Source organism: Phalaenopsis equestris, unplaced genomic scaffold (assembly GCF_001263595.1).
Source record: "Phalaenopsis equestris unplaced genomic scaffold, ASM126359v1 Scaffold000511, whole genome shotgun sequence".
NCBI classification, from domain to species: domain Eukaryota; kingdom Viridiplantae; phylum Streptophyta; class Magnoliopsida; order Asparagales; family Orchidaceae; genus Phalaenopsis; species Phalaenopsis equestris.
Window position 1 is genome coordinate 2196646 of NW_018164951.1, and position 24645 is coordinate 2221290.

The following is a 24645-nucleotide window of genomic DNA, read 5'->3' on the forward strand; positions in this document are numbered from 1 at the left end:
TATATATATAAATATAATTATATTATTTAACTTAACTAAAATTTGAAATCCACCTTTATATTCTTCGGTTGGCTATCCTACCCTTATGCACATACGAGCTCCCTTCTTTGTTTGCCTTCGTTCTTGGCTCAACCCAGAATAATGTGCGCACCTTTTCCATCTTCCTCACACATTCGGTCTAGTCATGACCCGACGCTAAGTATACACTCAACGTTGCCTCCTTTTTCAGCATGTGAGATTCTACTCACTGCACACATGAGCATTCTCCTTTCCCTCTGCATGTGAGCATAGTGTCATTTCTCTTCAGCTAGGGCTCGATGTCGATCATGTAAGAGAGATACAAACGATTCCTTTTTCTTCCTCTTCTTCTTCTTTCGCTCACAGACAAACCACAATTTTGCGCTGGAAACAAACCCTCTTTCCTCTCCTCTGCGGCTTCATTTCTTCTGTCGCTCTCTCGGTCTATTCGACCTTTTTTTTTTGGGTCGAAAGAGACACTTGTTTCTTAAGCAGAAACATCCCAACGGCTACTACATTTGTGCCATTTTTGTTATATATATATATATATATATATAACGACAGTCTTATGGATGATATTTTGGTTTTTACGGGTAATGGTTAACACTTTATCAATCTGCTAGCTGGATTCCTAACGAGAACTAGAGCCAGATGTAAGACTAGATTGGGATAACCTACACTTTTTCAGTGCCCAGGTGGTTTTTGGGTTTATTTTTATTTCTATATGTACCAATTTTTTACATTTTTTGGTGTGTTGTATCGTGTGGGTTGGGTATTTAGGCACACCCATACAAACCTATCTGTATTTTTATCTTTAATATATCAGCCCTTGGGCTTTATATATATATAACAGCGTCTCTTTCTCCTGTGCACGCTCTTCTAGAGTTTCTCCTCATGGCGAACCCTAGCGTTTGTTTCGACGTTTTCTCGCTTCGTCAAGCTCGTAGATGTCGCACCTTGACTCCTCTGCTTTGTTTCATAGCGCTGCCTCGCCATAGTCCTTCGTCGTCGTGGCTATTTTGAAGGACGATTCCTGGACGCGGGCTTGTCTCGTCTTTCCTCGAGTTTAAAGCAGAAAGTTTCACACTTTTGCAATTTCATCCTTTGCTCGACTTTGAAGGGGTTACCATTGATACCCTTTTAGCTTTTGCACTTTCGTTCACTGTAACTTCGCTATTCCTGTTGCCGCGCCTCCTTTTGGTGACAGCTTAAGACAAATATTATGTTGTTGTCCTTGCGGGTGTCCACGCCTCAGATACTCGTAAATCGTGCTCCTTCCCTCCATTTGTGTTGGCGGATGACATCAATAAATCTGGTAAGAAGAATGGGAAGCCAATCATTTTTTTTACTGAAGCTGAATGTAATCAGCTTGCTTCCTCCTGTCGTCTGAATTTGGTCGGGAAATTTCTTTATAACCATCCCAAAATGGGTCTTGTTTGTAAGAAATTTGAGCTTTATGCTCCTTTTTGGAGAGTGAAAAATTGGACTTTTAGATGGAAGACAATTTTATTCAATTTAATAATGAAAAGGACTACACACGCTTATTTGCTAGAAGATTAATCTGGATTGATAACAAAGTAATGAAGATTCTGAAATGGTTCGTGGATTTTGACCTACAGACATAACCACCAATCATTCCGGTTTGGATTTGCTTCCCTGGCCTGAAAGTTACATTATTTTACTCAAAAAGTGGTGCACTCTATTGCCTCAGTCTATGATAAACAACTCAAAATGGATATTCCTACTTTTAATTTTTCCCGTTCCTCTGAAAACGGTACTTGTTGAAAGGGACATCACTTCAATCACTTCCGATGAAATTTGGTTAGACACACAACACAATGGATATTAGCAAATTGTTGTGATTGAGTCTCTCTTCGTATTGCTCGAATTATCGTTTGTTCGACCACTTCATTTCTCAATGTCACCATTTACACCTTCATCTAAGAGCAAAGAAGCAAAGTGCTCAACCGGAGATAGTGATTACTCCTCCTGGTCTGCTCCAAGTTATTGATACTATTGATCATCAGAATGAAACTTCTGAAGATGCCACTATCTTCGCGGGTAATATGTCAACCATTCAGCCTCCACACAATGCTCATGATGTATGTTCCCCGTCTATGGAACTTTTTTTGGTGGGGGCGGGGGAGACATTTCAGACTTCACCTATCCTAGAACCTATCATTGTTGTAACGGGTGACAATATTTCTATTGTGTTTCTACCGCCTCATCAGATTGAACAAGTTGTTACTGTTAGTCAGGCATATAGGGCTCATGATGTGCAACAGCCACACCTGTCCGACCATCTTTGGATCAATCCACTGATCACATGTGTCAATCTTCAGATGAAGAATGTCAGGTTTATACATTTAGGAAGAAGAAGAAGAATTGAGTTCTACTACCAAATTTGATGGATGATACATTAGTTGTTTCGCGTAATGACATCAAACTTAACAATTTGTTAGTTGGCTCCCGTCTTAGAACCAGAGGCAGAGGCAAGACTAAATTGGATCTTTCGCATGCTAACTGAATTTGCGAGTGTTGGCAGACTTTTGGCGTACAATTTTCTATGTCTACATTTTAATCTTGGTTTTTGGGTTTTACATGTATTTGCTATGTGTGTATTGAGTGCTTGGTGGTTAGGGTGCCAATTTGGGCCATTTCATCCAACCTATTTGTACTATTCTTTTTATTAATATATTCTCCATTAGGCTTTCTAATATATATATATATATATATATTTATATATATATAAATCAATTATATACGTTGTCGGCTACGGTCGAGAGCTCCGCTAGGGCTTCCAATGGCGATTTCTATCGGAATTTACGAGCCAATGGAAGGAGAAGATCTCGCATCGTTGACCTTCGCTCCAGCGTCTGCATCTACGTCGACGTTGACGTTTGCACTTCCTATCGCGGCTCGCGTCACGATATCCACAGCTCATGTTGTCGTCTTCCTCTGTCGCTATCGTTTCTCTGCACCCGATTCTTCTGTTTCGGCCTATGTCGCTCGCAGCATTCGTCTGCGCTTGATTCTTCTGTTTCGGCCTCTGTCGCTCGCAGCTGTCGTATGCGCCCGATTCTTCTGTTTCGGAGTTGCTTCTGCTTTTGTGCACGACGGCTCCTCTGCCTTTCAGCAATCTCGCAACAGTTTAACGCCGTCAGCCTCTGATGGCGTTTCCTTCTTCTTTGGTTGAGCCGGAAAAAAGTTTCATTTGCCTGCATAGTGGGCAGGAGGAATTCGCAGTGGTATTCCTCTCAAGTTATAAGGAATGTCGTGAGGGTACAAATGATTGTTCTTTTATTAAGAAGGGAAGTAGGAAATGAGGGAAAAAAATACTTTTCTTCTCTGAATAAAAAATTTTGACCCTGACGGAAAAATTCAAGTTTGCTTTTATTGGCAAATTTCAGTGGGGACACCCTCCTATGGATGTTATCAGAAAGAGAGTTGATGAAATTTATCTCGAAGTGTTGATGATCTTAAGCTAGTAGACAAGTGGAAAGTGAGATTGATGGATAAGAGACATGTGTTGATCAAACTAACAGTGGCTAAAGACTACACCATAATTTTCTCCAAAAAATATCTTAATATCGAAGACAAATCAATGAAGTTACTTATGTGGTCTCCTAATTTTGACCCAAAGCATGAAACTCCCACTATACCGGTATGGTTTAGTTTAACTGGTCTCAAGCTGCATTTTTTTTACCATCAGGTTCTCTACTCTATTGGAGTCATCCTTAGGAATCTTTTGAAACTAGATCTGCCTACTTTCAACCTAACCAGATTCTCGGTGACCAGAATACTTGTGGAAATTGATATTACTTTACCTGATGTTACTGAAGTCTGGCTGTGCACAACTCATAATGGTTATTGGCATCAAATCGTCATGGAATACAAACCCCCATATTGTACCCACTGTAAGATGTTTGGTCATATACTTGCTAAATGCCACAAGCTTCATCATATTTTGAAATCTAAGGTTCAAGTGAATAAGGAGGGATCTAACCCCACTGTTGTGGACATTTTAGTTCCACCTGAGGAGGATACTACTAGACATGAGGTGTCTGCTGCCCCTAAGGACCCCCCTGACACTGCTGTTACTGTGAGTGATGTGATGCTGACACCTACAAACTCCATAGAAAACAATACTGATGGACCTTTACCTATAAATGATAGTGTTCAGACTGATAATCAGGAGAGTCTCGCAATTCCAATACTTCAAGAAGTAGCCGGTGTAGAGGCAACTCATGCTTCACATATTCTAGAACCTATTGTGGGTACTACTGTTGGCATTTCTTCTGTTTCATATCTACCCCATTAGACTGATTCTTCGAAGGAGAAATGACAGTTTTACACTTCCAGGAGGAAGAAGAAGAATGAAGATCTACTAAAACTCAGGAGTCTTATGAATGATACTTTGGTTACTACGGGTAATGGTCAGCACCTTACCAATCTGCTAGTTGGATCCCTACCGAGAACTAGAGCCAGAGGCAAGACTAGATTGGGATGACCCACACTTTTTCAATGCCCGGGTGGTTTTTGGGTTTTTTTATTTCTATATGTACCCGTCTTTTATATTTTTTGGTTTGTGTTGTACCGTGTGGGTTGAGTGTTTAGGCCCACCCACACAAATCTATCTGTATCTTATTCTTTAATATATCATCCCTTGGGCTTATATATACATATATATCTATATATAAAAAAAGAGAGGTTAGAAAGGTTTTAGTGAGTGGGTACAAAGAGCCCATTATAGGGATTACAATCGTATTCCCCAAAAAATAAAACAAAAAGAAACAACTAGGGAGGGAGTCTAGCAACATACTGAGATGTGGGCTTCCGCCCGAAACAATGATACAGTCATCCTGAGAGTTACTGAGGTCTGACATTTTTTTCTTTTTCTTCCTAGATTTGTAAACATGTCAATCATCTGTCAGAGGTAGTCCCGTGTGAACAATAGGTGGATCTTTGATGGAGACAAACTGCTGATCTGACTCAGCCTGCAACACACCTTAATCCTGATTCTCTCTCAATAGATGATTTCAAGACACTTCTGCTAGCATCTGTTACAACAAAATTCATAAAATTTGTAATCTGAGGAAAAGCTGCCTCAACAACAGTAGACAAAAGCTGTTGGTCTGGTTGGTGGGGAGTAGCCTTATGAGTCAAATTCTCATTCGTGATGGAGACAAACTGCTGATCTGACTCAGCCTGCAACACACCTTAATCCTGATTCTCTCTCAATAGATGATTTCAAGACACTTCTGCTAGCATCTGTTACAACAAAATTCATAAAATTTGTAATCTGAGGAAAAGCTGCCTCAACAACAGTAGACAAAAGCTGTTGGTCTGGTTGGTGGGGAGTAGCCTTATGAGTCAAATTCTCATTCGACGTTTCTGAAAGATTAACAGTGTCTGCTATATTTTCTCCCACATGGATGATGTTTTTAAGACCTGCCGATCTCAAATATGGGTGAAGCCTGAAGCATTTGACAGGGGTGTGCCCAAATAGTTTACAGTGATTGGTTGACAATGATTGCAGTAGTATGGTCTTTGTTCTGCTATAATTGGCTGCCAATATCCATTGTGGGCAGTATTAAGCCATATTTCGTCCACATCATGGAGAGTGATATCTCTTTCAACCAGAATTCTTACAACCGAAGGCCTGGTTTGATTGAAGGTGAGTGTATCCAATTTCATAGGTCTCCCTAGTGCAGCTCCAATAGAGTAGAGGACTTGGTGGTTCAAGTGGTGCAACTTTAGGCCTGGTAGTTTAAACCAGATTGAAACTATAGGTGGTTCTTGACTAGGGTCAAATTCAGGAGACCACTTAAGCAGTGAGACCCTAGGGTCAAATTCAGGAGACCACTTGAGCAGTTTCATATATTTTCCCTCTATTTTCATAAACTTTTTAGAAAATATTTTGTCATAGTCTTCCACTTTAGATAATTGTATCATCACATGTCTCCCATCAAAGAGACCAATCTTCCAAAGTTTCAATAGTTTGAGATCTTCAAAAGCCTTTCGAACAATTTCCTTTTTGGGATGTCCTAATTGGAACTTCTCAATGAGGGTGAATTTGAACTTGTTAACCAGGTTGGAAACTTCAGCACAAAGAAGAATAGAGTCAGCTTGCCACTCTTCCTATCAGTCTTCTTGATAAGGTTGCAGTCCTCCTGGTCTTCAAATGATTCATGGTAAACATGAGGGAAAACCTGATTTGATCCCATATAGCCAACCATATCAACAAAAGAAGCCTTCCCAAGGTTTTAAACTGAAGTAGTCGGTGGTTGAGAATGAGCAGTAGTCATGGAGGGGAGTTGAACAACGACAGGCTACTTGTGTCTGGACTGCGAGTAGTTCACAGGACGGACGCGAGTGCAACAAACGGAGCCGCAGAAGTCAGAGCCGCAGGAGGCACAACTGAGAATGGAAGACGCGTGACGAAGAAGCGACGCCACATGACGCAGAATTCTTTGAGCTAACGTGAAAGAGCCGAATGCAGCGCGGTTATTTAGGGTGTGCTTTTGTTGTGTCTCGAGTAGCCTGGTTCCATATCGTATCGTCTCGTCGTGTTGGAAGCTGTTTCGTCGCCTCGTCCTCTAAGGAGGGGATTACATCCATACATATATATATATATATATATGGCTTTATTGTCCTCGCTCTCGTTTTGCGAGGGTTCGCTTGGTTTTTTTGCTTTACTACACCTTCGTCAATCAAGCACTGTTTCGTCTTTCATCATCTTCGTCTTCGTCACCAGTTTTCGCCGTCACGTTGCAGCGGCTCTTTCTGTTCGTCGTCCCGAGAATCAGTGACTCTCACGAGAAGTCTTCGGGCTCGGGGGCGTCTCAGTTGCCTCTCGCAGTTCTTTGGCTTTTGAAGGACGTCTGGGCGCGGGCTTCTTCTGCTGCTCGTTGTCGTCCGAGAAGTCGCCGGGCTCAGGGGCGTCTCTTAGCTACCGCTCACTTGTTTGATTCGTCCGCAGTTCACAGAGGGGCTTTTCTCCATCCCGCTCCGTGCTCCCCTGTTCTGGATTCATAATTTGCTCTTTGCTTTCTTCATTGTTCTTAACGTGTACCTCCATGTATTGGGGATGACTTCGGACAAATAGTATGTGCTGCCCTTGCTGGTGTCCATGTTTCAGGTACACCTAAACTTTCCCTCCTTCGTTTGGGTGGGCGGAGGATATAAAAAAACCTTAAGGAATAATGAGATTTTTGCCATTTTTTTACAGAAGTTTAAAGTGTTCAACTTGTTTCCTCCTATTGTCTGAATTTGGTTGGAAAATTTTTGTTTGACCATCCCAAAATGTTGTTGATTCGTAAAGAATTTGACCTTATGCATCTTATTAGGAGTGAAAAATTGAACTTTTATATGGAAGACACATTCTTATTTAACTTAATAATTAAGAGAATTACACACACTTATTTGCTAGAAGGATAATCTGAATTGATAACAGAGTAATGAAAATTTTGAAATGGTCTGTGGATTTTGACCCACAGACGAAACCACAAATCCTTCCTGTTAAATCCTTCCTGTTTAGAAAATCCTTCCTGTTTAGATTCGCCACCCTGATCTGAAATTTCATTATTTTACTAAAAAATGTTGTACTCTGTTGCCTCAGCTTATGGTAACCCATTCAAAACGGACATTCCTACTTTTAATCTTTCTTGTCCATCTGAGTCAGAGTACTTATTGAAAGAGATATCTCTTCACCCGTCTTTGAGGAAATTTGGTTGGGCACACAACACCATGGATATCGGCAAAAGGTAGTGATTGAGCCTTTTCTTTTGTACTGTTCGAACTGTCATATATTTGGGTACTCTTGTTCTCAATGGCACCATATAACCCCCACCTCAAACCAAAAAAGTAAAGTGTTCCGCAGATGCAGTGAATCTATCTCCTTCTTATCAGCTCCAATTTATTGACACTATTGATCATCAAAATGATACCCCTGAAGACGTCACTATCCTCACTGACAATATGTCAATCATTTAGTCTTCACACAATGTTGTAGCTCCCTTGTCTTTGGAACCTCCTATCATGGGGGCGAGGGAGATTCTTCAGACCCACCTGCCCTAGAAGCTATCACTGATATTACATGTGGCAATACTTATACTGCTTCACTACCGCCTCATCAGGTCGAGCAAGATGTTAATATTACTCAAGCTCTTGGGGATCATGATGTGCAATAGCCTACACCTGTTCGACCACCTTTGGAAGAATCCAATGATCAGATGAGTCAATTTTCGGATGAGAAATGACAGGTCTACACATTCAGGAGGAAGAAGAAGAATGAAGACTTACTTGAGCTCAAGAATCTGATGGATGATACTTTGGTTACTTCGGGTAATGGTATGCATCTTACCAGAGTCCGCACAAAGAATTTTTCCCTCACATCATCGTCATCATCCCCAACATCTAACACGTGAGAAATCATTGGCCTAGGATCGTCTCACACTAAAATCGTTCCTTCTTCTTCGCACCATAGCTGCGAGCAGCTCGACACATTCACCTACCCTCAACGATCGAAATGTAGTCATCCGTCGAAATCACCACCTTCAACAGCGAGGAAGCCCTAGCTTGTGCCAATCGATCCTCCTGCTTTCGCCTAGAGCTAATTGACCCCCTGCAAATCATCCTCTCGATCTCTCCTCTATCTCTCCCATACACTATAGTTTATAAGTCAAAACGTCCCTTTGCGTTTGCAAGACCTCGCTTTGTGCTCTTCCTTTTGACTCTCTTGAGGAGATGAAACAAGGTGTATCCCCAGTTACAAAAGATTCATATTCGAAATTTATGAATAGACCATAAGTTATCTCACATTAAGCAGATCTACATGAATTACTCATAAATTTCATGATGAAAACTAGGGGTCATTCACTAAGATGAATTGTCATCATTGCAAAGTAAAAACTTGATACAAGGTGGCTCAGTTGTAATCTCCTTATTAACAAAATCAAAATAGCAACATATCTAAAATACCATATTGTTACTAAAGCAAGGAAATATGTTAGAAAAACATCCTTACATTTATGAAAATGCCAAACTCATCAGACTTTATCAACATCAACAACAGTAGGTTCTTCAAGCTCACTATAAGTAAGAAAGTAAACTAGAGCTCGAAATGGGCCTTGGTTGAACTTGGGTAGAAGCTGAAGCTATAGACTCTCTTATTTTCAGCCCTCCTATAGTCTTCTGTGAAGGATCTCAACTTGATTTCTGATCTTCAGTGCTCTTATAGCGAAGTGATGAACAATATCTTGCTATATGACTGGGATGAAGAAACCAATAATTTGTGTTAAAGCCCATAAAACATTCATCATTATATTATCTTCCACATTTGGCACAAGTGAATATAGTATTCAGAGTCATACCTCTACTAAATCCACTCGAATTGAACTTGGACTTATTCCCATTAGATCCTTTTGATTGATCTACATATTCTCCATCAATAATTCTTCTCCCGTGCGTCTTCTTATGCTTCTGAGTAAGCTGATAATCAATCTCCACTCTTGTTGTTGGTTCTACCATTACTAAGTATTCATCGATCCCCAAAGGCACCAATGGTTGTCTGATCGAATCGTTTAATCCCGAAAAGAATTTGTAGCACTTTTCATTTGCAGTGGCAATTAACTGTGGCACATACATTGACAAGGCAATGAATTCTGCTTTGTAGTGCATGATTGTTTTCTCTCCTTGAACTAATTTGATAAATTTTTTCTGCTTTTTGAATGACTCCACAAATTATTTTTCAACTTACCATCATGTTGGGCATATCCTCTAGCTTGTCCTAACGCTGCCAATGCCACCATCTTTCAGCTTTTCCATCTAGCACAAATGTAGCTAATGACACTCTTCTTTCATTTGGACAAACCATACTATCTAATATCTTCTCAATTCACATCAATCAATTTTCTGCTTCAATTGAATCTTCAATATATCTTTATATATTTATCTGCAGTAATTGTATCACTTTCAATAGACTGTTATCTGATCTCCTGAATCAACTAAGTCATCTCTGCCATTATCTGGGTACGGACTTTTGCGAGAAACTTTACCTAGCCTTGGTAATCTATTATTATATTCATCTTTCAATGTTATTTTCTTCCTTGGTAAAAAAAAATTGCTTTTAATTTTTTTGATCAGAAACAATGTCCCATTCCCATTTACTCTTCCACTACATGATTTATTTCTTCTTTGTTATTATATTGAACTTTTTGTGAATAACTATCTCTTTATCAATTTCCAGATTATATTTTTGGAGACAATTTGTAATGATGAACGCATAATTGAAAGGAATATTCGACTCAAAATCCAACAAAGCCCTGATTATGCAGAAGAGTATGTTGCTTCGTCAAAATTTTTTATCATTCTTGCTGGTAGGACTTCTTCCAAAAATGTCTAGGATATTAAGTTGTTTTCCGTTTGCTTCAGGACTGATTTTGAAGCTGGAATGCAGGACTTTAAGAAACGACTAGCCAATTATGAAAAGGTCACAAGCTGTTTGCACACTTAATATTCTTTTGCTCTACATATTTTTTAGTTTTGCAATTTTTTTAGTGTTATCAAACAGGTCTATGAGCCAGTTGAAGAAGGTTCCTATGTAAAGATGATTGACATGGTCGGTGGAAATGACGGGCAGATACAAGTAATTGCGCCTTTGCCCCATCCCTTAGTTGAAATAATATTGCATTGATCGTACCTTTTTCGTTTTTATTCAAGTAAAATTTTTAAGTTTAATCCTTCTTTGTTAAAGATATGATCTCTTAAGAGTATGATGAGATATTATTGCAAATATGCAAGCACATGCTTTTATATAGGCTGGTAAAGTATTTTGTATAGATTTTGTTACAGTGACGAATTACATTTTTCTATCTTCTTAAAGTATATATATATTTTTTTATTTTTTTGGCTAAGCACTGAATCCTTACCCTATACCACCTTTGTCTTCATCGTCCTTAAAAAGTTTTGCTTGTTGACAATTAAGTATTTGTATATTACCCCTAATTCAAGTCCTACATTTGGTAGGTGACATGGGACCTTTGGTCGCGATATTGTAGCTGCTACAATATTGCGGACCTATTTAATCTTATTTGATTCCTTGTTGTTTTTATCACTTCCCTTGCCCAACTCCCTTTCCTATCATAGCCTTTTCCTATTATATTACTTTTCCTATTTTTATTTCTTTCCAATTCTTATTTCTTCTTTTCGTAACTACTAATAACTATTATATATGTGTTGTTTGAGTGCTTTAGAATTAATTTTGACGATTCCAAATTTTAGCTTGCTGCCTTTGAGGCGCTTCTCTCAGATTGTATTTGCAGTTGAGGAGGTGCTTAGGCTGTAACACGTCCAAGGTGGTGACTGTCTCCAAGGGTCTGTGTGGTGCTTTGGCTGTAGCTTGACCCTGCTGATATATTTATCCTTTTGTAATGTCTCTTCCCTACTGTCGCCGATCCTCCAACTGCATCCCCCGCTGTCACCCTTCCTCCTTGCAGCCTTCCTGTTGTCACTCAAAATCTCCAACGCCAATTCTGTCACTGTTGACCACCCTGTTCACCTTTCCTGCTGCTGGTTCGCCGCCTCCATCAGCTATCTAGCTACTGACAACCCCTCCAGCTCTTCCTAGGTTGTCGCAACAACCCACTGCTCTCTTCCAACCCACCGAAACTCCTCTAGCTATTGTCGAATCCACCGCAAACAACTTCCACCAGCTATCCAGTGCCCCGACATCATCTTCCATTGGCTGCCCAATCCACTACAACACTGCCTACCCTTCCGGATTTGCTGCTCGTCCCTAGAGAGGGTTGTTTCTCTGTTTTGTGATGTATTTATTTTTTATTATACAGAATCGTCGTTATTTACAGTTTCCCTGCTTATGTTATTTTATGTTGAGGAGTTGTCGCTGTAACTTTGGAATTCTGCAATAATAACAATTTTTCGTTGGGTCGTGGTTTATGTTAACTCCAGTATCATTTGATATTAGAGCTAGATCAACCATAGTCATATCCTAGTGCTCTCTAGCATCCGCCCCACCCACACCACCTCCATAATAAATTTCTTTCTTCTCTTTTCTTCCCTCTTTCGCTAATTTCCCACCTTCAACCCAACTCCCAAGCTCAAACGCTAATCATGACACTACGAAGATACGTGTTGGAATCTACCTAGGACAAGATACAACGAGAAATCCATCGTCTGGAACGGTGACTAGCTGAATGGGATGACGAGGCCTAAGGAGAGATGACCCTCTACCGAGAATTGGAGAGTCAAAAGAGGAGACAGAGACGAGGATCTGAATTGGTTTCATAAAGAATACATTAGCACGAGGAATACTGGCCACGCCGCTTCAGGATTCATTATCAGCGGAGGTCGAGAGAGGTGCCAGAGGATCGAAGGGACTTCTGGGACTTCAACACCCTACATCAACTCACATATGGAAATTACAATGGTTTCGACATCAAAATGGATCTGCCAGAGTTTTAGGAAGGCATGGAACCTGATAATTTTATTGACTGACTACAATTAGTGGAGTGAATCTTTGAATAAAAGAATAAGCCAGAGTATAAGTGAGTAAAGTTGGTTGCCATAAATTTGAAAAAGAACACCTCCTTATGAGGGTAGAACTTCCAGAGACAAAAAATACGAGAAGGCAGTGATAAGATTACCAGTTTGGAAAAGATAAAGAAAGCGTTGCAGAAGAAATATCTCTCACTCCATTACTGTCAGGATTTGCTTCTGAGACTCCACCACCTGCAACAGAAGGATCTGTCAGTAGAGGAGTTTACGGAGCAGTTTGAATAGTTGCAGATGAGTGTGATTGGTCAAGCCTTGGGAGCATACCATAATCCGTTATCTGAGGGGCCTGTAGCTCGCTATTAGCTACGAGGTGCAGTTGCAGCCTCATTCATCACTTAGAGATGTCCAAGCTTTAGCATTGAAAGTAGAGAGACAACAGAAACAGAATAGACAATCACCTTTAGCCAGGCTACCATCCATAGTTGGAGATACCAACAGGACGCATCTCAGGGAGTTGTGAAAGCTGATTGAAAGAGTATAGGGCCACCCTTAGTCATAAGAAATCTGAGAAAGGTATCATGCCTGCTACAATCCTCACCAGAAATTGTTTCAAATGCCATGTATTTGGGCATGTTGTCTCCAACTACCCTACAAGTCAAGTCGTTTCTTTTACCGAGCAGGGCTCCATGGAGGAGGTTAGCAATGAAGAGAAGGTTGAGGAACAGGGTGAAATGTACCATCTGTTGCCAGATGAAGGAGAAACACTTGTGATTGGATGAATCCTATAGGTTGAGGACACGAGGGATCCGCAGTAGCTTCGCCATAATATCTTCTACACTCATTGAACGGTGAATGAAAATGCATGCAGTTCATCATTGATGGGGAGCAATAAGAATATGACATCTACACATATAGTAGAGAAGTTGGGACTTATGACCTAGAGACACACCTAATAATATTCCCTAATGTGGTTGAAGAAGGAGAATAGAGTCAGCATTGACCGGAGGTGATAGTGGAATTTTTAATCGAGTACCAACTATAGAATCTGTTGTGGTGTGATGTAGTCCTCATAGATATCTGCCACATTTTGTTGGGAAAACCATGGCAATTTGACCTGAAGAATCAGTACAAAGAATTCAGAAACATATATTCCTTCACAAAGGATGGGAAGCACATAGTCGTACTTCCCTCGGCGGAGGCTGAGATCACATGAGCCCTTTCCAATACAGCAGCATTGGTGGGACCATTTTTGGTAACAACAGAGGATGATAGTACTTTGACACTAGCTCTAGACATGGGACAGGCATAACTGAGGACATCTCAGGATATCAGGGTCAATAACTTACCACCAGCGCCACCACTGTGTGGGGAGGTTCATGTTACCCCCACTTCAGATCGAGTTAAGCCAACCGTGGATGACTTTGGGAGTATTAAGTTGTGAAGGCGAGGCACACAGATTCAGTTTCGTTCAGTAGTAGATTCCTTGAAGCGCGTTGTGGATGTACGCTTGCAAGTGGAGAAAATTTATTTAGTGTTTTGGGGGAAGATGCAGTGGCTAGTGGGATTCAAGTGCTACTATAATGACTGACAGAAAACCAGAAGCTTTGACAGATGAAGTCGAAGCTCCCCCAACCCCAAGAGATTAACACAAGAGCTTGTGTCGCGGTACTGTAGTTGTAACAACTACGGTACCATGGACCTTTTTTATCATATTTGATTTCTTGCCCTTATCTATCACTCTCCTTCCCCACCTCCCTTTCCTATCCTAGCCTTTTCCTATTATACTACTTTTTCTGTTTCTATTTCTTTCCAATTTTATTCCTTCCTTTCATAACTACTAGCAACTATTATATATGTGTTGTTTGAGTGCTTTAGATTTAGTTTTGATGATTCCAGATTTTGAGGCGCTTCTCACTTCTGAGGGCTATAACCGACATTGAGGTGTTCCGGCTGTAACTCGTCCAAGGTGGTGACCGTCTCCAAAGTTTTAGGTGGTGCTCTAGTTGTAGCTCGACGCCGCCATGATATTTATTCCTTCCGTAATACCTCTTCTCTGCTGCAACCCATCCTCCAATCGCCTCCCCTGTTGCCGCCATTCGTCCTCGCAGCCCTTCCAGCTGTAACCTGGCATCTCCGGCACCAATTCTGTCACCGATGGCCACCTTCTTCACCTTCCCTCCTGCTTGTTCGCTCGCCAACCCCTCTATCTCTTCCTAGGTTGCCGCAACAATCCACTGCTTTCTTCCAACCCACCGCAACTCCTCCAGCTGCTGTCCAATCCACCGCAAACACCTTCCACCGGCTGTCCAGTTCCCCACAATGATCTTCCAATGGCTGTCTAATCCGCCGCAATGCTTCCTACCCTTCCGGATCCGCCGTTCGTCCCTAGATAGGTTGTTTCTGTGTCTTGTGATGCTTTCCTTTTTTATTTAACAGAGTTGTCGTTACTTATGGTTTCCCTATTTGTGTTGTTTTATGTGGAGTAGTCATTGTAACTTTTGAATTCCGTAATTAATATTTGTTTGGGTTAACTCTGATACATTCTTTTGTCATTGCTAGCATGTGGGCTGTTGGAGTGGGAAGTGGGTCGTCTAATATTTTGCAGAACTATAGCCGATGCTATCTTGTATATGAGTACTTTTTGAGGTTATTTAGTGGGAGTTATAGAAATAAAACTTATATTCTGTTCGAATTCTTTGTAATTTACTCAGAATGATTTTCTTTATAGTAGCAATCATGACCTCTTGCAAGGCCTCAGTGAATCACATTTTGATTGTAATTTAAGCATTGTTTATAATTACATTTTAACTCTTTCATTTTTTAGTCTATAAAATTTTTGCTTATTATTTAGGTTAATGATATTTCCATGAAGGACAATGCTTGCTATAAACTTGGTACATTGCTTTTAATAATCCGCTGGATGATTTGTGTTCCCTTTGGAGTGATAACACAGTATTATTGCTGTCCCTTTTTTTTTTTTTGTTTCCTTCAAACTTGATTTTAATGGCCTAGTATCTTTATTTATTGTTATAATAATCAAATGAACATTGGATGTCGATTTGGATTTATATTTTCTGCTTCCAAATCTTCAATTTCTACCGGATCTTACATGACACCAAGCTAATATCTATCCATTTACTATCAAATAAGATATTTGGGATCAACCTTCAGCTAGCGTAGGTTCTGACTGGCGTGGAAGAGGAAATTGCTCCTGACATGGGTTGCTTTTCGTGCATTTACAATGAACTCGGGCAGTCTAGATAATCAGTTTTATTTGTACCCTGCTGAAATTGTTTTAAATTATGTAAATTTTTGTAAGATTTGAACCTACACCAGCTCTTTGGAAAGCTAAGGGCTATACCTTTTAAGTTATTACTGACTGAAGAACTTTTATTGCAAGGATCAAATTATCATATTACTTGGGAATTCACTAGGACCTTCCTTTAGGAATGGGCATTATTGGTAAACTTGTGACCATAAATTGTAAAAAAAGGGTATATCTAGTGCCTGAGGCGTTATGCCTATGTGGATTTTGTGGAGGGTTTGATGCATGCAACCTTACTGCCGTGCTGTGGAGGAATTGTTTATATATATTGAACCGGCAACCTCCATATCACAGCGGAGGCAATCTTAAATAAAAAAAAAGGATTCGATGGCTGACTTTTGTTCTATGACCATGTCTATGGTTAGTGTTTTTTTTTTCTTGTAACATCACTGCACTAGATCTTTAGCATTTTTTTTTCTTTATATCAAACATATAGTTTAAATTTCATTTTTATGAAGATCATAATGATAATTATTAATGTCAGGTTGCAATTACAAACTTGTATAAATCTGCTTGAAGGACTCTTATTCCTTGAAGCCTTTATCAAGTTCCTATCATGCTTCCCTTGTTCACATGGCATTTTTGTAATCTTCTTTTTCTTAATATTTTTTATACTTATGGCGTGCAGGTGAACAACATCAGTGGATATCTTCCTGGTCGGATAGTCTTCTTCTTGGTAATTATTTTAAAATACGCATTTTTTGTTTTTTTTTTATTGTGAGTTGTACAACATCAATCTATCCATGAGGGGCAAATATATTTTAAAGTAGTCCGCAAACTCAATATAATCATTTTTTCTAATCCCTGTTTCATGCTTGGTATCATCATGAGTGCCAAAGAATACTTTGCTGTGTGAATGAATGCTAACAGTCCCTCGGTGACTGCCATTTGTTTTCTATCAACTTGGTGATGTTTTCCTCTTAGAACTTGGTGTGGGACCAGCAAAAGCTTGATGTGAAAATTAGAATATTTTAGAAAGGTGCTACATGATCTTAATTTTTAACTTTTATACTGTTATTGCTACATTTCTTGTTTAAGGATAAATTAATTGTTTCCTTAGTTGAATGTAAGAATCAATGCTTATGTTTTTCTCTAGAACTATGCGGACTTCCGTTTTTGTCTTCAAAGCGATCGACAGTATGCTATCCGAATGATAGAGGGTGCATAGGCATATAGCTTAAGTTTGATCAGACACATGTATATCAGAATCTTCTATGATGTTGTTAGATGATATTATTTTAAACTTTTATTGAGTTATTAGGGCTGATATCTAATCAAGTTTGAGCTTGCTGGGCCTGGGTTGAACTCCAAATGTTTGAATGCTAATTGACTTGAATCAACTCAAAATTGGATAACCATTTGATTTTAATGGACATGACTCTAAAAGAATTGATTCGAGCCAACTTAATGGATCAAAATTAACTTACGTGATTTAAATTCTAGCCGAGATGAAATAGGCCCAGCTGAAAATAATTAAAATGCATTCAAGTTGTAAAAATTATGGATATATTTGATATTTCACAAAATGTTTATAATTAATGTAGGGTTTGGGAGAACAAGAATAATTATTTCTCTTCAATTCAACCTGAAACGTTACAAGATAAAAAGTTGGAAGGCTTCCAAATTAGGCAAAACATCACATCTCCTTATGCTGAAATCAAGAAATAAAAATTGCAACTTACCAACAATAAGTTAAATAGGAATACTAAAAGGCAAATATTAAAAATAAAACTTTCTAAAATTTCAACACCTCCTCAAGTTGAAGCGTCACGACCTGAGACCCGGGGGCTTGGAATTACCATGGGGGGAACTGTAGACGGAGCAAACTTATTTTATAGTTTCATTTCATAATCAAATAAAATCCACCAAAGAACAAAAGAGTTATTCTAATTTATAAAACTTAATTTTATAAAATTTGATTCATATTTAAATTTTTAACATTTAACATAAAATAAAGTTAAACTATAATACCTATCATCTAGCTCTCATCGGCGCCTGTAAACAGAAACTCTGTGGTTCATCTAGTCTGTAACTTGATTTTCTGTAAAAATGTAAAAAACTTTTGGGTTAGGTTAAATTACTCAATAGGTAAATTGTTCTAAATTACAATAATTCTTATATTGAAATATTTTGTAAAAATTACACCAAACAATAAAAATGAATGTGAGGTAAAATAAAATGGTAAAGAAAACATTTTTCATTTCCTTTCATTCATTTAAATTATACTTTTTATTATTGGGAGTCATCGTTTAAACGTATACTTTATAAAAAGATATGTTTAGCATTTTCTAACCCATCATAACGGTAGACATCCATTTTCATTTTGTGTGCAGGTACATTGTATTCCCCAGTCAATACCATCAAGGAGCGCTCTCATATGCATGCATATACATATTTTATTCAGTGTTTTCTTGCATTAAACATTTAAAAGAAACATGAGTTTTTCTTTTTAAAAATAAAAGCTGAGAAATAGTAAAAACATTTGTAACTCAATAGAAAAGTAAAAACATATTACCCACCTTTATAATGTCGTCTGAAGTTTGTTGTTCATTTCCTTAATTAGTCTAGAATTTGGGGTGCGCTTATAGAAATATATTGATTTTTTAATTAGCCTCTATGATATATGTATAAAATCAAATTTTCATTATAAATTTAACATAAGTACTTAATTAATATGACTTTTTAAATATTAACTATTCTAGCAATTTATTGTAATACTTATAGTTATGTATCATAATTAAATTAAATTAATTTTCTAAATTTCTTATTATATTATTTTCCTAATATTTTCTTGAACATTATTTATAATGAATTAGGTAGAATAATTATATATTAAAATAAGTTTTCACACCTGAAATTTTTCTCTAATTTCCTCTTCTTTACCATTGGGTTTGTCTCGTCGACCTGGGGTCAATTTGACTATAAGTTTTTTGAAATTTGTGCATTTGCTGACATTTAATCAAATTTTAAATATTTCTTTCTAAAAAATTGCATCGAGATTCGTGTCATGTATTGAGATTCGAATCAGATGATTAGAATTTGTTGATGTCATATCAATACTGACAAGAGAATACAATGTACCCGTGCACGAAATAGAAATAGAAGTAGATGTCTACCTTTATGTTGGGTTGTAAAAGATTAAACGTTTATTTTTATAAAATATATGTTTAGATGGTAACTCTCAATAATAAAAAGTATAATGTAAATGAATAAAATGAAATGAAAATGTTTTCTTAACAGTTTTCTTTTACTGTTCAGTGTAATTTTTACAAAGTATTTTAATATGAGAATTATTGTAATTTAGAGTCATTTACCCACCGAGTAATTTAGCTCAACACGTAAGTTATTTACATTTTTACAAAAAAGGAAGTTATAGACTAGATGAACTCTAGAAATTCTATGTACAAGCGTCGATGAGCGCGGGATGATAGGTATAATAATTCAACTTTATTTTATCTTAAATTTAGAAGTTCAAATATTAATCAAATGTTGTAAAATTAAATTTTATGAATTAGAATGACTCTTTTGTGCTTTGATGGATTTTATTTGATTATGAAATGAAACTGTAAAATTTATTTTCTCCATCCGACCGTCAGTTTCTGTCTTGGTAATTTCAAATCCCCGGGTCGGGTCATGATAGATACATAAGTATCTATCTTGCCCAACTTGCTTGCAAATAGGTTCTTGAAAAAAAAAAACTTTCAAGCTGATATCTGTTATTTGTTGAATAATAGGAATAAACGACATGCAAATAGCTCCATAATCAATTTTCTTTTATGAAGTGCCTTTCAATTTTCACATGTTTTGTACAATCTCCACATACTTTGCAGGGTCATGTTGCACTTTATTTGCAGCAAATCTTATGGCTGCTTTATTATCATAGGACAACTTCATTGGCATGTTGACCTTGATCTGCAAGTCTTCAAGAATTCTCTTCAAACATAACATCTTACATACTCTATTAGCCATAGCCGTATATTATGCCTCGATACTACTCTTCACAACCACATTATGTAACCATATTTCCCCAAACATATGTACAATATCCAAAGTCGATCTCCTGTTAATTACTAATCCTACCCAGCTTGCATCAGTGTTTGCCATTTTTTTTCAAGACTTTTCATCTTTTAGAAGACAACGACCTTCTACTTCGGATCTTTCAGGGCATTCCCTAGATAATTATGGGGTAAAAGCATAAAATGTGGTTGAGAGGCTTTCATATGCACGTAATGAGACAATGAGTATTGGATGCAAGACCTTTTCTCCTTAAAAGCAATCATGGGAACACTAATTTGACTTAAGATTGGATTTAGTCTTAGATTCATGATCAGAAGACTCAGAACTTGAAGATGTCGTAGACTGAACATGAGGTGAAAGATCAGTGAGAATTTTATCTGGAGTATCATGATGCAACCTAGGGCTTGTAATCAACCAAGGCAGGAATAGTCGGTGACGATTGGAATTAAATTTTTTTGTTTTTATTTTATATATTCAATTACTATTTAACAAATGAAAGAACCACTAAGTTAAACTAAATCATCATAATTTAATTTATCATGGTAATGGTTGTCTATGTCTTCTAAAAACATTATCTTTATCGCTCATCTTTTAATTACTTGGTTAATCTGAAAGTTGGTTTAAAATAACAATGAACTAAACAAGCTGGTGAATACTTATACTCCTATACTACAGATTCATAATCAAAAAAGAAAGTGATATGCACGCAAGTTAAATTTTTTAATAAATCAATATAAACATTTTAGATATTATTCAATGAATCTTATTATATCAATAACATACTAATATAATTCTATATCTTTACAACAGTCACAGAAGTACCGTCTAAAAATTGTATCATTTAAGATATTTCAATATTAATATTTTTTTTATTTACGTGCAAAAGTATTTTAGCGTTCCCCCGCAAGTACCATAAAGGGGTGACTCCATCATAATTAGTCATGCACATACAAACATTCTATGAAAACTACTATATATTAAAAATATATTTCATTCTCATTTGACTATCAAACAATATACGTATAAATCATTCAAATGATAATTTAAATTATAACGCCACACATCATTTCTACAATATGAATAAAAATTTACTAGAATTCAAAATCTCAAATTTACAATTATTTTAATATAACTAATGATAGTACTAGTAAACGCATTTGGTCTATAATAAGCAACATATTACCATTATATATGAATATAAGTGCTCATCTCAATATCGATTAATTTGTTATTTGATTTGTTTTGGTGTTGACTCCTCTAAAATTAAAAGCCTAAAATAAGCATGATACTCATATTAAAATTTAATTAATTTATTATATTATTACAATTTTAATAAATTTTCATTATTTCGTGATTATTTTTTTATTCAATAATATATTACTATTATTTTTATTATTTGTCACTTGATAAATAAACCACTCTTATCTCTTTCTGTTGCCAGAGGGATCTCCCTTTACTTCTTCAATGACTTGCTAGGGCACGTGACAAAAGGATTTGTTTGCTTCTCGTCTCCTCTTTTCTGAACGAAGCTTCCTTAAACTCGATTGCTCAAATTTGAGCCTCTACACTAGCCGCCTCCTTCGCTCGACATCGGCGCCGCAGCTGCTACTCTTCTCCTTTTAGCACGCAAGCCTCATCTCCTCTACTTGCACAAAAGCTCTTCTTTCTCGTCTTCCTTCACCACAAACGAGCCACTAGGCTCAAAAGAAGTTGATCTACAATTTAGAGGTCAAAATTTTATCTCTTTTTCTTCCCGACACTCCTCACTTTATCTTTCCTCTGTTCTAATTCTGAATCCTCATCACATTTCCCCCTTGTTCGACTTTTGACCTCTTATGGCTCTTCATTTGCTCTCCCTTTTTTTGGCTCTTCAACTTCTCTCCCCCAAGTTGAAAAAAAACGGGACGTTACATTGAGGGTTCGCTGATTCTTGACAGTGCAAAGGATTAGTAGACCTTTTATTTTGAGTTGTCTCTGTCGTGAGTAAACAATATCAAATGGTACTAATGTCATCGTTCTTTTTTCTTTTTTTTTATTATTAACATCACTCTAGGGATATTTGAACTGTCTTTAGTATCTAATAGATTCCACCCACTTTTCTTTGATAAAATATATCTTGATTTTTCATGTTAAATAATCAATTTTGGGGAGGTATTTTGTGAGTCTTCGGTTTGAGATCCTAACGATCAATACTCGAGTCTTTGGTTTGCTATCTTTGATGATGAAGTGAGAAAAATAGTTGTAATTAAAAAAATGTGACATTCATGATAATTAATAATTTTTTAGAATTATGACTAAAATATTTATACTCTTTTTGTTTAGGAGCAGAACCAACAAGTACATCTTTTTGCTTGAGAGTCAAGTTTTTCTTGATTATGACTATGAGTGTGAATGAAAGTAGTACACTCAAATATCTTTAGAAATAGAGACGACGAAACACGATTTATCAGGTAGTTTTTTTGAAAGACATTCAAAAGTGTTTCAAAGTTTAATACTTCTTCGATATTTTATTTTTGAGAATAGTTGCAGTAAAAAACGGCTTCACCCATAGATATTTGGATACTTGATTGGTGAATAGCAAAGCTCGAGCTATTTATAATAAATGTTTGTTTTTCCTTTCAACCACACTATTTTCTTGTGGAGTGTCAACACAAGAATGCTGATGCATTATTCCTTATTCGAGAAAAAAATATTTTTAGTCATTATCACTCTACTATTTGAATAGTTTTTTGAAATTATGTTTGTAGCATTGTGTAAATTTTTTTTATCTCCTCTCTTTTTTATTTCATAAATAAACTCAGCTTAATCTAGCATGTTCATTAGTAAAAGTTATAAACTATTTTTTTCTCTAAAATATACAAGATTTCTATAATGACCACATACATCGTTATGAATCAGTATAAATGGTGTGGTAGGTTTGTAGGTTTGGGGAGAAAAGGATGGACAATAATGTTTAGCAAATTGACAAACTTGATATTGAAATGAAGACAAATTTTTATTTTGAATAATATTAGGAAATAAGTATTTTAAAGACAGAAAATTAGGATGATATAATTTATAATGTCATAACATAATATCATTGTGTTCGGAAACAAAAATATAATTTTAATTAATGATATGACCGATACCATAGTTAACCCAAACAATAACATGAAATCAAATATTTTACTGAAACAAATAGGCATTACAACCAAAAACATTAGAAAAGAAAAAATAATAACAAACATGACACATTGTTAGGGTGGACTTAGGGTTGTGATGGTCGTTAGGAGCTTGGAAAGTGGGTAGCAAGTCGGTAAATGGAGTATAGGGGCAGATGGAACGGGTGAACCGCAGATGCTTGTTGTTCGATGCTTATCATTTGGTTCTTACCCTATAATAGCAAAATGATATTTCAATTCAAGTAATTAATATCATAAAAACCCTAAATATCCATAAGGCTCGGTTCTTACTGTTCGCACACAAAGCTTAAATTTGTGCACGAGCCATCTCCCTTCTTCCACACACCAAAACCTTCCCTTTAATATATCTGATTTAAATTCATAATACCTTTAACATATTATCATAACATGAAACATTTCATTATAACAATGTTGAACCCACCCGCATGCATGACGATCTCCTTATCTTTCCTCGTCCTTTGGTCTATGCGCGTGAGCACCGCAAACGAAGTCGATTGACCTCTCTTTTTCTTTTTCTCTTTTCTTCTTCGATTGTGTTAGAGCAGGGTTCGACAATCTCCCTCACACGAGAAGGGCAGCGTGAAATTGGCTTCTTTGGCTCGACAACGACGTCGCACGTAGTCTTCTCTCTCCCTCTTCTCCTTTCAAAGGCGGCTAGGCACAAGATCTCAACTCCTACACCGCTCATACACGACACTGCCTCCTTCCTCAACACATGAGTACATTGTTGTTGACTTGTCTGACTTGGACTTAGCGCAAAAGGCTCGAATGACCATTCCGCATACATGCATGGTTTGCTCCTCTACTTCCTCCTTTTTTTCTCTCGATAGAGCCACACACTCCTTTATTCGGCCTCTTCTCTCACTCTCTTTTTTGTTCGCTCGCTCTTTGGGACTACGAGTGAGAGGACCGCAAAATTCCCTTCTTGTCTCTAATAATTGAAATTATTATTATTATTATTATTATTATTATTATTATTATTATTATTATTATTATTATTATTATTATTATTATTATTATTATTATTATACTTCAGTTCTCACAGGAATAATGGTGGATGTGAAGGTGAAGAGTTGGAACTGCGATAAAAGCGAGAGATTATCGCGAAGAGGAGGGTGGGGAGATAGCTGAAACTGCAGTAGACAATAACCGGAAGGCTGTTCGAGGCAGTTGCAACAAGGAGGATGAATGCTACTGTGAAGGGAAGGTTGCAGAGGATGAAAAAGTTGAGGATAAATATCACATCAAGAGCAAGATATAACCGGAGCATCACTTAACCCTTGTAAGAAAATCATCACATCGGAATGAGATATAGTCGGAGCACCACTCGCCCTTAAATACTACGCTAAAAAAAAATTTTAGAAATGTCCATGACTATTTCGACAAAAAACACATTGTAAAACTGACCTAATGATGATAATAGCATATATAGTCCTAGGGTACTAAGGAATGGACCCCACTCCTTGTGTGCAACAAATATCATGTTCAGGTGACCTTTTCTCGCTTTTGCTAAACTGGTATATCCGCAATAGTGGAGCGTAAAATTGGCTCAAAGGGGAGCCATGTGTCAGTAACTCGGGATAGGGG

General features: G+C 37.3%; 1 protein-coding gene across 1 annotated transcript in view; it reads left to right on the top strand.

The window, feature by feature from the left end:
• Window positions 1-24645, top strand: part of LOC110028324 (6-phosphofructo-2-kinase/fructose-2,6-bisphosphatase) — a 103976-nt gene that overhangs the window by 62838 nt on the left and 16493 nt on the right. Inside the window, exons 11-14 of the mRNA XM_020730136.1 lie at window positions 10268-10359; window positions 10453-10510; window positions 10592-10666; window positions 16488-16535. Of these exons, the coding sequence (XP_020585795.1) occupies window positions 10268-10359; window positions 10453-10510; window positions 10592-10666; window positions 16488-16535 (273 nt within the window). The remainder of the gene's footprint in view (window positions 1-10267; window positions 10360-10452; window positions 10511-10591; window positions 10667-16487; window positions 16536-24645) is intronic.